Genomic DNA, 15,056 nt, shown 5'->3' with positions numbered 1-15,056 from the left:
AGTATATTACTTTAAACATTTTTATTTCATTAAAAAGAAAAACACAAACATACAAAAAGATAATGATCAAATGAACTGGTTCCAAATCTATTAGACATTTTTATGGTACCAGGGGTAAACCTGAAACATCTAACGATGGAGATGAGTAACATCAACTCTCAGGTTTACCTGTTTATTTATAAGATCATATGATGACAGTGAGCGACTGAGACTTGTCATAATAGTTTACTTTTCTGCAGTGCTTTTATTTTACATCCAGCTCAACAATATCACTGTAACAAAGTAAAATGAAACAATCGATAACACTGCTCTAGCAATCAATTTCATTTTGGAATACATTGGAGATTTATAAATATTTTACAAGGGTCAGCTTCCTTCAGTCCTTCCTCTAACAACAGTTAGTGATGATGCTCAGCAAGGTTACTGTGCTGTGGTTTCCCACTTTTATTTAAGCTGCAGAATAATGGCATTAACTGCACAGAGCAGGAATAATGAAGAGTTGGCAACAAGAAAAGAAAAGCACTGTTAACACACACACAGTAATTTACAAAATGTATATGCCGTGCCTCTTCCCCGTCAGTAACTGCACTGAGCTGCGTGGGCGTGAAGGGCTCACAGGAAGTACGGGGTGGTTGTGCGGGGCGGGATCACCCTCTCAGAGTCGGGTACGGCTCTGAAGAGCTTGGGCTCCCGTGTGTTAGCGTCTTTGAAGACCATGATGGAGGCGATGTTGCCGCAGCGGTAGCAGTAGTTGGGGGCCGACCACACGGTCACCAGCTTCTCGTCAAACATGAACTTGTAGCCTTCGTGGACGAGCTGATGGGCCCTGCAGATCAGCTTCAGGTTGTTGATGTGAACAAACTGCAGACAGAAAAAGAGAAAAACATGAAAAGAAGCATGTGGTGAGAATAGCTTTGGGATTTGTTGACGTAGTGTGTGATGAACACACAATCTGATGTGCTGGCTGTGAAATGTGAATTTTGGCTTCCTGTTTGTTTTGAGATTAGCATGAAGTGGTCGCCCCAGAAAAAAAGATTATGTTCGGTATCATCTGAAAGTGTAGCTTTTCTAGATTCATATGATACCCACTACGTTGGGGTGGAGAACACACATCTTGCATTCTGTTGCGGGGGTTGCTCCTGTTGGGGGTGCCATCTTTGTTGCATATGTATTTTTAAGTCGTTATAAATCAAATACTTTGTTGACCAAAGGGACCTGGAGTTTTGACATATTGGCTTCAGGGCTTCTTGTTTGAGAAACAGTTGAAAGAAAATACCCTGACAGCACTTGAGTAGCTTTTTCCCCACACATGAACTGGTGCATGCTGGACCTGGTACCAGGTCCGTCGGGGGGAAGGGGTTAAAGGTTAAGCTACAAATATATACTGCAGAAGGGACTGTGGGGTTTTACTGATGTAGTTTAACCATCCTGTGTTTATGCATTTTTGATTATGGTCTATCCATCAATGGCAGGCACAGACACATTATCTTTAAGCTCATATCTGTAAGTAGAGGGACGGCACCATCAGATTTGCTATTTGTTGATGGACTAAACACTGAACCAGGGTCTCCCCAGTTTTAGTCACCAGAGATGGTGGAGGCAGTGAATGCATCACGGTGCAGAAGAGAGGGGGTGCAAAAGCAACACATTTGTCAAGTACGTCAATTACAATTTCTTTTTGTGTTTTCAAGAACCAAAAACTGTTTCCTGTCAACCCAGTCATCTGCTTTGATTTGACTTTTCTGAACTGTAAATTTACTGAATTTAAGTTTGTAACCGTAAAACATTAGTGAGTCTTTTGCTAAATTCACAATTTTTTTTTTTAATTGATGCAAAATATTTATTTTAACCACAATATTTAAACTTATCATTAAAAAACAAAAAACAGAAAAACAGAAGAAACAAATTACAGAACTTATCAGCAGCCGAAGCGATTGCTAAATCTACGTAAGAGTTTCATTCAAAAACCTTCTGGCGTACTTTTTATCAGTACATCTCTAAGCAACAGCAACATAAAAAATGGTAGGTGTGCATCTGCTCCTTCCTTTAATCCAGATTAATGTAGTGATGAACTGCTCCAACCTACCTCATTGGTGACCTTAGCACCGAAGAGCCAGCCGGCTCCCCGGGGGCTGATGGCCCAGGTATCCACGTCCTCCGGGTCGGACCACACCAGATCACAGAACGCTCCTTTGTGGGGGATTTCCTGGTTCCGCTCGATGGTTCTGATTTGGTCAAGGGTCTTTATGTCTGGAGACAGGCCACCGTGGACACACAGGATCTGCTCATCCATCAGCTGGCAACACAAATACACAATAAACCAACCATGAAGACACCCCACAGGTCTGATCAGATCATTACTTGTGGATGAAGGACACTCCTTAAAACCTTGTACTTCTCTTTTCAATCCTATGAGACAATACTGGTCTTAGCAAAGGACACAACAGAGAGACGGGATCACAATGGTGTGAATCCTGACTGCATTCACACAATTAAAGGGGACCTATTATGAAAAACAGGGTTTTTTTTCTTGATTTAACATATATAAAGTGGTCTCCCCTCAGCCTGCCAACTCAGAGAAGGAGGAAAGCAACCAAATTCTGCAGTGTCTGTACAGCCGCCCGGATGATCCATCCAGTGTGATGTGGATCTACGAGCCAATAAGATTCTGCTCCTGTTGTTACGGAACCAAAATGCGATTTACATCAGTTGGCCTCCATGTATGAACAACTACGCCCACAACTAACTCCACCGGCCGGAGCTTCCTCCATTTTTTCGTAGCGGTGTATCGCGTCATTCAGGCAGCCAATCAGCACAGAGCCTCATTATCATAGCCCCGCCCACCCAGAATCCTGCATAGATAATGAGGTTAGAGAATGGGAAGATAAAGACATGGTTTAGAGGCTGAATTTCTAAAAAACAATCAAAAGCTTGTTTTTAAGACATTCAAGGCCTGTTTAAAATAGGTATTTGATGCCATAATAGGTCTCCTTTAAGTTCTTGTGTTCTGACCCAAAACTTCCAACTGTATTACATGACATGTGCTGCAAGGATTGTGTGGTTATTTTTCAACATGATTTGGCTCTACGATGGCCTGGAGACATCTACCCCTGTCTTTGAGCTGAAGGTTCTGCAATAGGCTCCAGCTGCTCACTGTTAACTTCAATAAGAACAAGTGCCTATAGACTATGAATTTGATGAAAAAAAGTGAAATGAGAAGCTGGATACTAAGTAAGGAGAGAAGGATTTGTACCAATTGGGAAGAGAGACAATAAAATATCAGTTAAGGTGATTGAAGACAGAAATGAAGATCAAACATAAAGAAAGAAAAAAGAACAATACATACAATATGATCAAGTCTTGAAACTCCAACTTAAAAGTATCTGTTCAAATTTGGAGCTTTATTCAGCAGAGCTGCAGTTGTCTAACTGACTTAAGGTGACAGGACTGTAAAGATGCTGTTACAATAATCAAGCTACTAAAGATGATGCTGGACTAGTGTCTCCAGGTCCTGCTGAGACATCACATCTTTTATCCTTGATATAATCTTAAGGTGATGGTAGGCTGACTTTGTTATTGTCTTAATGTGTTTTTCCAGATTCAGGTCAGAGTCCATCACTACACCCAGATTTCTGGCCTGGTTGGTGGTTTTTAGGTGTATACATTGAAGTTCTGTGGTGACCTGTGATCATTTCTCTCTGGCTCCAAAGACGTTTACTTCAGTTTTGTTTATCTGGAGAAAGTTGTGGCTCAGCCAGTCATTAATCTCCTCAATGCATTCACCAAGAGCATATGGTATATATATATATATATATATATATATATATATATATATATACAGTGAGAGTAAAAAGTATTTGACCCCTTGCTGATTTTGTTGGTTTGCCCACGAATAAGGACATGATCATTCTATACTTTTAATGGTAGATGTATTCTAACATGGAGAGACAGAATATCAAAAAGAAAATCCAGAAAATAACTTAAAATAATTTATTTTAATTTATTTGCATTTCATTGAGGGAAATAAGTATTTGATCCCCTAGTATGCATTAGGAGTTCTGGCTTTCACAGACCAGTTAGACACTCCCAATCAACCTGTTACCTGAATTGAAGACACCTGTTCTAACTAATCACTTGTATAAAAGGCACCTGTTCACAGAATCAGACAATCAGACAGATTCCAAACCCTCCAACATGGGTAAGACCAAAAAACTCTCTCAGGACCTCAGAGACAGGATTGTTGACCTGCACAAATCTGGCATTGGCTACAAAAACATTAGCAAGATGCTAGGTATTAAAGTAACAACTATTGGTGCAATTGTGAGAAAATCTAAGAAGTTTAACATGACCATCAATAGACCTCGGTCTGGTGCTCCACAGAAGATTTCACCTCGTGGGGTGGCAAGGATCATGAGAACTGTGATACATCGTCCTGCAACCACACAGAGGGAGTTGGTGAATGATCTCAAGGCAGCTGGGACCACAGTCACCAGGAAAACAATTGGCAACACCTTGCGCCGCAACGGATTAAAATCCTGCAGTGCCCGAAAGGTACCCCTGCTGAAGAAGGCACATGTGGAGGCCCGCCTAAAGTATGCCAATGATCACCTCAAAGATGCACAAAGTGATGTGGAGAAGGTTCTGTGGTCAGACGAGACCAAAATTGAACTATTTGGCCTGAACTCTACCCGTCGTGTGGAGGAAGAAAAATGCTGCCTATGACCCCAGGAACAATGTGCCTACCGTCAAGCATGGAGTTGGAAACATTATGTTTTGGGGGTGTTTCTCTGCCAAGGGCACAGGGCTACTTCACCGCATCAGTGGAAAGATGGATGGAGCCATGTACCGTCCAGTCCTGGGGAACAACCTCCTCCCCTCTGCAAGGAAGCTGAAAATGGGCCGCGGTTGGGTCTTCCAACATGACAACGACCCGAAGCATACAGCAAAGGCAACAAAGGAGTGGCTCAAGAAGAAGCACATTAAGGTCATGGAGTGGCCCAGCCAGTCTCCGGATCTCAATCCAATTGAAAATCTATGGAGGGAGCTGAAGGTCCGAGTTGCCAAGCGACAGCCCACCAACCTTAATGATTTAGAGAGGATCTGCAAAGAAGAGTGGGCCAAAATTCCTCCTGATATGTGTGCTAACCTTGTGGTAAACTACAACAAACGTCTGACCGCTGTGCTTGCAAATAAAGGCTTTGCCACCAAGTATTAAGTGCTTTTGGCTAGAGGGATCAAATATTTATTTCCCTCCATGAAATACAAATTAATAGAAATATATTCTTTAAAGTTATTTTCTGGATTTTTGTTTTGATATTCTGTCTCTCCATGTTAGAATACATCTACCATTAAAAGTATAGAATGATCATGTCTTTATTAGTGGGCAAACCAACAAAATCAGCAAGGGGTCAAATACTTTTTACTCTCACTGTATATATATATATATATATATATATAGTATCTTATTTTGGTGTTGTTTATAATCTGTGCCAGTGGGAGCATGTAGATGTTAAACAGAAGAGGTCCCAGGATGGAACCTTGAAGAACTCCACATGTCATTCTTGTCTGCTCAGATGTAAAGTTACCTCTTGAGAGAAAATACTTCCTGTTCTCAAAGTATGTTTTGAACCAGTTAAGTTCAGTTCCCGAAATACTCATATTGTGGTCAACTGTATCAATTAAATGCAGAACTGAGCTTCCATTAAACTAAGACTAACACTTTAGTCAGAGCAGTCTCAGTGCTGTGGTGCCATATAAAACCTGACTGGAAGGCATCATAGCAGTTATTTTGTGTTAAAAAGTTATTTAGCTATTTGAGACTGGCCTCCAGTTGTTCACAATCTAAAATGGGTCAGTCTCCAAAACCTTTGAGAGCTTTTTGAAAGAACCTGTTGGCAGGATGTCTAAACAGCAAGAGGAGGTACCGTATTTTCGCAACCATAAGGCGCACATTTTTTTTTTTTTTTTTTTTTTTTTAATGTGCCGGGGCGCCTTAAGAAACGGTGCGCCGTGTCTATGACCTGAATTACGGTAATGTGAGGCCGGCCACCATGAGAACGGTAAAGGGAGAAGGGGGCGGGTGAAGCCCCCGTGAGTTGCGACGTGAATGAGACTCCACTGAGCTGTTTAATGCGTAAACAGATGATAAAGACTTTTAAGGATTTGCTTGATGTGTAAAGTGAAATAAAATACAATCAAACTAAGTTTTGCTCTGCTCTATTTAAATAAGCACACGTTAAAGGTTAAAGCCTCGTGATGCGCGCTGCTGCAGCCGACTTCCTGGTTCCCAAAGCGGTCCGATCGACCTGGTTCCCGGCCGCTTTGCGAGCAGAGATTTCTGGGGTCTGTCTCAGGTCAGATCAGCTTCACACTCCGAGATTTGCAGCCAAATCTGTCGGTTACAAACCCGGTACCGGATCCCGACATGCGCGGGTGTGTATTCGCGGCGCGACACACAGATTCTCATGTATGTGGTGCTGGACTGGCGCATCTGATGGACAGAAACCTATGGGGATTTTTAAAAGAAAAACTTTGCATAAGACGTTTCCAGCCGGAGTCATTATAAGGACGAATGAAAAGGGGGGGCTGGATGAAGGGATGATGATCAAGAAGCTGATTCCAGGTCTGGAAATTCGGACTGGCGCAACTGAATTAACGGAGCTCGTGTCGGATACAAACCCCGGTACCGGCTCCCCGACAGCGCGTGTGTGAGTGGGTCCAGCGCGGCGGAGCGGAGGAGGACCAGCGCGGTGGTCCCGGGACGCGGGACCCGGGACCGCCGCGGGACCAGCGCGGGGTGGGGGGGGCGGACCGGGACCGGGACCCGGTCCAGCGCGAGGGAGCAGACGGAGAGCGGACCCGGTCCAGCGCGGGGGGGGGACGGAGCGGAGCGGGACCGGGGACCCGGGACCGCCGCGGTCGGGATCCGCAGCACAACGGGGTATGAAAAGTTTATTTAGTCTTGTGCTTGGCTGCCACGCTGATGGACAGAAACTGCTGGCTATGGTGATTTTTAAAAGAAAGGCGTTCCCTAAAGAGACTGTTCCAGCCAGAGTGAAATGAAAAGGGCTGGAGGGATGAGGAGATGATCGGGTGGCTGAGACAGGTTTATGTGCAGCGCCCCGGTGGTTTTTTTTAATTCTTTAATGCAGAAACAGAATATGAACCTTTGAAGGGTTTGATTGATGTGAAAAGTGAAATAAAATATCAAACTAAGTTTTGCTTCCGCTCTGTTTTTAGCGCGTGTGTGTTCTGCAGCGCGCGCGTGTGCAGCTCCGTCTACAGAGACGGCGCCTTTTGGGTCGGTGCGCCATATGTGTGTTTTAAAACCAAAAATTACACACAAAACTGAGGGTGCGCCTTTCCACACAGTGCGCCATATGGTCGCGAAAATACGGTAAGTGATAGTTATTCATCAGAACATCATTAGAAACAGACGCATGCCAAAAAAAAAGTGCGTAAATGTTTTATACTTACAGCTGCAACTGTCAACATATCAAATACTTTGGTGCAATAACGCCAGGCATTTGCATTTCCATACTTTGTCTGGCACTCATCTGTAAGACAAAACATAAATAAATTATATATATAAATAAAATAAATGTGTGTGTGTATATGTCAGAATCGGAATCGTGTTTATTTGGCCAAGTCAGGCCAGACAAGACATCTCACCATAAAAGCCATAAACTTGAGTGATCTGCCTGCTCTCGTGGTTTCCCCGGAGGAGAGTGATTCGGTCGGGCCATTTGGCTTTCAGAACCAGCAGATAGGTAAACGTCTCCAAACTGTAATATCCTCGATCAACAAAGTCGCCCTACAGACAATAGAGGTTTGTTGCAGACACTCTGGTGATTTACAATATTCTAAAAACAGCTGCTTCTTAAGTTCATAAACACAATACTATACAAACCATAAAGATGTAATTTGTGTCAGGAACCTGGCCGCCAGTTCGGAAGAGTTCACAAAGATCGTAGAACTACAACACAAGACATAAACATTTAGCATGAAAATGCTATCATATTAAAAAGGAAAAAACCCCAACAAAACAAAATAAGATTACCAGGTATTGATGAAAACAATAACGTAATGCAAAAAAAAAAAAAAAAGGAATACTGGAACAAGTTGATACTTTTTTTTACCTGTCCATGTATGTCTCCACACACTGTTACAGGAGTAGAAACAGGCTGAACGTTGGACTCCTCCAGTAGAAGATCGCACACGTAGTCACATAATCTCTGTACACAACAAATAGTGTCAAATACACATGGGTGTTAAGGGTTCATCAGTCTCTGAATCTCCCCAAACACACAGATTAAAAAGACCACCTGCTACAATTACTGGAAGTAACATCACCAACGATTTCTTTGTTATAATAGTTTTATGATATCATGTTATCCTGAAGGGCAATACTACTACTACTACTACCACCACCATTTAGCAGACGCTTTTATCCAAAGCGACTTACATCAGAGACACACACACCATGGAGCCTTGCTCAGGGGCCCAAGGTGGTTCATCTGGGGCTTGAACCTGGGTTGTCCAGAACCAAACCCACCCCTGTAGCCACTAGACTACCATCCCTGTATCATTCCACTGATGGGTTCGGCTGCAGGAGTAGCACTGTAGCTCACCTGACAAGCCCAGTGTTTTATCTTATAAAAGGTTGGGAATCAAGTTTCTAGCAAGTTCTTGAATGAAGTGTGTCAAAATCTTTAACACTCATACATGTGATCCTCAGAAACTACTGTATATGACTCAAAGGCCAGGGGAAGATCAAAAACTGATCATAGGTATCCAGTTATGTTATTCCAATAACAGAGTCAGCACTATATAATTGATAACATTAAACAATTGTTGTCGTTCAAAGTAGGGTAGCAGTGTGAAATTGTCATTTTTGCTCAAAGCCTCAAGGACCAAAAGCAGTAGGACATCATGCAGTCATTTGTATCTCATACACTGACTCCAAGCGTCCAGACTGGCACTCCACCTGTTTCTACCTGCATAGAAACGGTTACGGTTTCTTTTAGCTTAGTGTCCTGGTTTGCCAACTTACCCCTAAAAAATAAAAACTGGCTTAATCAGATTGTGAGGTGGGTCAGTGAGCTAATTGGAGAGCCACAACTCAACTTCTCTCCTCTTTAATGGGCAGCTACAGAGACTAGCTGATCCATCTCAGATGATACATCTCATCCACTACACGGGGAATTCCAGTTCTGGCCGTAGGTTTAAAATGCCTTTGTGCAAAACTAAAAGTTATAAATGTAGTTTTGTCCCCTCAGCCCTACATAGGAGATGATTTCCCATCCTCCATCTAGGTCTATTTATTTATCTATTGTAATGCTTATTCAATCTGGAGCATTTGTTCTCCCCTCTGGACAGCGCCGAGCACTGTACGCTAAAACCTCCAGACACAGAGACAGTTTCTTTCCCCAAGCTGTTGCTCTGATGAACTCTCATAACACATAGTCTCAGAGAATCAATCACCGTACAATATGCTGTAACAATGCACCTCCCAATAATCTAATCATATCTACTTCATTCTGCTGCACCTCTCACATATATACAAAAATTGTATATATGTTATTAAGAGCTGTCATTACCATGTCTACCTCAGTACTGCTGCACCTTTCACTTTTTTAAAAATTGTATATACAGGACTGTCTCAGAAAATTAGAATATTGTGATAAAGTTCTTTATTTTCTGTAATGCAATTAAAAAAACAAAAATGTCATACATTCTGGATTCATTACAAATCAACTGAAATATTGCAAGCCTTTTATTATTTTAATATTGCCGATTATGGTTTACAGTTTAAGATTAAGATTCTCAGAATATTCAAATTTTTTTAGATAGGATATTTAAGTTTTTTTAAGCTGTAAGCCATGATCAGCAATATTAAAACAATAAAAGGCTTGCAATATTTCAGTTGATTTGTAATGAATCCAGAATGTATGACATTTTTGTTTTTGTAATTGCATTACAGAAAATCACAATATTCTAATTTTCTGAGACAGTCCTGTATGTTAATAAGTGCTACATTTGTTTATTTACTGTACATTTGTTAAGATTTGGAGTTTTTGCAGTGATCCATTTTACTTATCCTGTGAAGGACAGAGTCATATTGATAAGTTCAGAAAAGTGTTTTTTATTGTTGTGTTTTGATGTATTTGATGTAAGCCCAGTGGATATTTAAAGCTTACAGAAGGCTGCATTTAACTGCTGCTATGTCATTCCTGCAGTATTTCTGCAGGTGTTTTGGTCACTGCTATTATTTGTAATATATTATATTATTTGTAATCAGCACAAATTATCTGTCCCCATATGATAAAATCCACCATCCCCCCTGATTTTATTTTACAACTCGAGTTCTGTATATAACTGAACTTTAGTGTAAGTGGAGCAGGTCGTTAGCGCTGCCCTCTCATCACATTCACCACAAAGCTAAACCAGTTTAATCATGTCACCACCGGTCAATAAAACAATGTCGCAAGTCAGTCTAGTGGCTGCCAACATAACATTTATTTAAATATTAGACCAGAACTGGTCGACGTCACTTTATAAAACCTGTTAACTGGTTCAACTTTCTTTAAACAGCTAAACGGCTAGCAGCAGCTAACGTTACCTTAATACAACATTTCAGTGAGACGGCGTTTCCGTCAAGAGTCAAGTTAATTTGTGTTCATAAACCGTAGTTATCAAATGTTACATTTACCTTCAGGTCATTTTCAGGGAGATATTTACACTGTTTAGCGATCTCTGCATATTTATCCAGATCCAGAGGCGCCATTGTACCAGAGAGGGCCGTCCACTTCCGGTAGCAATGAGCTGCGCGTTGGAGCTGCGCGGTGGACCTGCGCGATGGAGCTGCGCGGCAGAGCTGCGCGGCGGAGCTGCGCGGTAGAGCTGCGCGGCAGAGCTGCGCGGTGGCCTCTACTGCCCTCTACCGCCATCTACCGACTTGAATAACGGATTACACAACTGGACCCAAGACAACTTTCTGACCGAGTGCTTTACTGCTAATGAACATCAGCTGACAAAATGTACTGTATATGATTCACAGGACTGTCTCAGAAAATTAGAATATTGTGATTTTCTGTAATGCAATTACAAAAACAAAAATGTCATACATTCTGGATTAATTACATATCAACTGAAATATTGCAAGCCTTTTATTATTTTAATATTGCTGATCATGGCTTACCGCTTAAGAAAACTCAAATATCCTATCTCAAAAAATTAGACTTAAACTGTAAGCCATAATCAGCAATATTAAAATAATAAAAGGCTTGCAATATCTCAGTTGATTTGTAATGAATCAGAATGTATGACATTTTTGTTTTTTTAACTGCATTACAGAAAATAAAGAACTTTATCACAACATTCTGATTTTCTGAGACAGTCCTGTATATATCATCTTAGATTAATAGTATTGAATAATAATAATACATAATATTGAATTCAATGGAATTTCTGTAAAATGAATTATGCACAATCAGCTGATTTGCAGTGGCCTGATGGGGTCTGAACATTAAAACAAACACTACACAAGTCTCAGGCCCTTTGGTATTTAAACAGTCTTAATTGAACAATTTTGGTTGCAGCAAACAAGAAAATAATGTATGTATCTGCACCTCAGAAGCTTACACCCATGAAACCCATGACTCCTCATAACCCATCAGATGTTCAGATGAGGCCTAGAAGTTGCTTTGCAGCGGCGGAGTTGACTATAAGCTTCTGGGGCCTTTGGTTTCCCTCGTTGTGGAGTTACTTTTGGTTAAAGTTAAAAGGGAGACGTCAGTGTTTGGTGAAGCTGCTGCTGGTTCATGGGCAGCTGAAAGTGATCCTGTCAACACTCGGCTGTCAACATTTACATCTAGTCATTCAGTGAATGCCTTTAAACAAAGTGACTTACAAGTGAAACAACACTCAAGCAACAGTTTACAAACAATTTATGTCCAATATGAAATCTATAAATAAAAAGAAAGAAATCCATAGAAGCCAGAAAATACTTTTAAACTGATAGTAAATTTGAAATTCTAATTGAGGAAGTAAAATTAAAATCAAAATTGGGGAAATACTGAAAGTAGAAATGCATAAGATAGATATAAACATTAAAAAAAAAATGGATATGAGAAATAATTTCTTCCTTTCCATTTTCTTCTTTCTTCTTTTCCCTTTAGGGATTTCCAGAGCGCTATCTGTTTCCTCCCAGCCTGTCTTCTGCAGTCATACCAACCAATGGCATATCCACTTTCACCACCTCCTCTTTCTCCTACTGACAACTCCGTCTCCAGCATCGACCACATTCAAATTCATCTCTTTATGTGTCCAAAGTCCTGTGTCTATATTTTAAATCAGTGAATGAATACATGAATAAATAAATAAACTTGGTAAAAAGCTATAAAAAGGGAAAAGAAACCAATTGAAAAACATCCATCCATCTTTTATCTACACCCAACCGTCCATCCATTATTCATCCCCACTTATTCCTATTTAATGTCACAGGGATCTGGTGGAGCGTGTGCCAGCTCTCCTCCGGGACCAGGCAGGTGTGGACAACATCCTGGGCCCCTTGGCCGTCCATCGGAGGGTCACATGGACAACCGTGCTCCAGCTCTCTGCTGAGGGACTTCAGCATCACTAACTAGCCCCAGGAACAGGCTTTTGTTCTGTGGGAAGAAGCTGGTCGGATTCAAACCAGGAATCACCTTCCTGTGAGGCAACAGTGCTAATCCGTCCAAGTTAAATGTTAAACTAATACTGTGAAATCTCACTTAAAATCAATATTAAGAAGGTTGGTCTTGAATTTCTTTTGAAGAAAGGTCTTTAGATCACGTCAGACATCCGCTGTAAAGGTGTCTTAAATGTTTCAAATCTCACTCTGGGAATAAACCTGCCACCAGAAAACCTGATCCAGCAACATAATAAACAGTACTGTTCATCTTCGTGCTGTCCAAGTGTATTATATATATATTTATTATATGTTATATATATTCTGATATAAAGACACAGTTGAAAAGTGGGATTTTTTCCCACTGTACTGTTGTTATATTTTACGACGGACTATTAGGGCCAAACTAAGACAAAAAAAATGGAAATTACGAGAATAAAGTCATAATATTACGAGAATAAAGTCGTAATATTTTGAGAATAAAGTCGTAATATTTTGAGAATAAAGTCGTAATATTACGAGAATAAAGTCGTAATATTAAATATATTATAAATATATAAATATAACTTTATAAGATGCTCAATATTCCTCATTTTAACACAGGGAGAAGAAGCTCTTCCTGTTAGAGTTCTCATAAATTATATTCTCATAATATTACGACTTTATTATCATATTACGACTTTATTCTCATAATATTACGACTTTATTCTATTACAGCTTTATTCTCGCAACATTATGAATATATAATATTATATATTATATATATATATATATATATATATATATATATATATATATATATATATATATATATATATATATATATATATATATATATATATATATATATATATATATATATATATATATATACTATATATTTATAATATATTTATTATTACGACTTTATTCTCAAAATATTACGACTTTATTCTCGTAATATTATGACTTTATTGTCGTAATTTCCAATTTTTTTTGTCTTAGTTTGGCCCTAATAATCCGTCGTTATATTTGAATGAAAACACTTCAGAAACCTTTCATTAAGACTTCAAGAAAAAAAAAAGGAGCATATTATAAATGTTTTGAGCTCAACTCCATATTATCCTGACAGAGTACTTTTCCATCAGACAACCTGGTTGATTTCTAGCAGAATGGCAGGCAGAGCTTATACTACACTTGTACAACCAGCGCCCACTCTGTCACTGCTGAGGAGAGTGAATCAGTTCGGAGAGAATATTTATCTGTTACTTTTTTTTTTACTTTATTTTTAAAGATTTGTATATTTTGGACATTACAACAAAAATGTAACAGTGACATAAAATCAAAAGCAAAGCAAAGCAAAACAAAAAGAAACCTAACAAAAGTGTACTGATAGGAACAACAAGTTGGGCCAGTGAGCCACTCTGATATCAACAGCAAAGGGAGAGCCACACGGCAGCATGGGAAGTGAACCCTCATCAAAAGTCCCAAACAAAAATCCTAGGCCATCAATTACACATACATATATACAGAAGTGGGTAGTAACGAGTTACATTTACTCCGTTACATTTACTTGAGTAAGTTTTGGGAAATGTTGTACTTTTAGGAGTAGTTTTGAATCACTGTACTTTTTACTTTTACTTGAGTAGATTTGTGAAGAAGAAACTGTTCCTCTTACTCCGCTACATTAGGCTACGTTGAGCTGTTACTTTTCTTTTATCCCTTTTATCCACGTACGCGTCAATCTCATGACATCACTGGGTGAACCTTTGGGGAAAATGTTAGTTTTTGCATGTTTTGTCACATTTACACAGACTCAAACACACACAGAGTTTCTATGAGTTCATGTTTGTTCTAGTTCTGCTGGTTAAAAAAGAAAAGTACAAAGGCTTGACATTTTGTGCTACTTGTGCTTAATTTATTTATTTATTCTGTTATTTTATTTATTTTATTATTTATTAAAGTACTTGAATTTACTTTAAGCTTATTTTAATTTAAGCTATTTTGTATTTTTTATTAATTTTAATTTATTTTATTATTTTATTGATTTAATTTGCCTGAAGATGATTATTTTGTACTTTTGTCTGTTTGAATGGTTGTGTTAAAAAAATAAATCAGACGTTACTCAACAGTTACTCAGTACTTGAGTAGTTTTTTCACCAAGTACTTTTTTACTTTTACTCAAGTAATTATTTGGATGACTACTTTTTACTTCTACTTGAGTCAGATTATTCTGAAGTAACAGTACTTTTACTTGAGTACAATTTTTGGCTACTCTACCCAGCTCTGCATGTATACCGACACAGAGGGATGTGAAGAACCTGTACAACTGTTTATCTTCATAAACATCTACCTCCACATTCTCACAAAGATGTACACACACCTCCATACACTCTTCCTCATCCAT

The 15,056-nt window shown here is 39.5% G+C and overlaps 1 protein-coding gene across 1 annotated transcript; it reads right to left on the bottom strand.

The window, feature by feature from the left end:
* Positions 1–206: 206 nt before the first annotated feature.
* Positions 207–10,857, bottom strand: ppp6c (protein phosphatase 6, catalytic subunit). The gene is made up of 7 exons (XM_061729691.1): positions 10,712–10,857; positions 8,139–8,234; positions 7,910–7,975; positions 7,672–7,813; positions 7,477–7,556; positions 2,087–2,296; positions 207–861 (listed from the first exon to the last, which is right to left on the bottom strand). Exons 1-7 carry the CDS (start codon positions 10,784–10,786, stop codon positions 613–615), a joined length of 918 nt encoding a protein of 305 aa, XP_061585675.1. The 5' UTR covers positions 10,787–10,857; the 3' UTR covers positions 207–612.
* Between the last annotated feature and the right edge of the window lie 4,199 nt (positions 10,858–15,056).

This window comes from Cololabis saira, chromosome 9, assembly GCF_033807715.1.
Source record: "Cololabis saira isolate AMF1-May2022 chromosome 9, fColSai1.1, whole genome shotgun sequence".
NCBI classification, from domain to species: Eukaryota; Metazoa; Chordata; class Actinopteri; order Beloniformes; family Belonidae; genus Cololabis; species Cololabis saira.
This window is presented reverse-complemented; position numbering and strand designations above follow the sequence as displayed.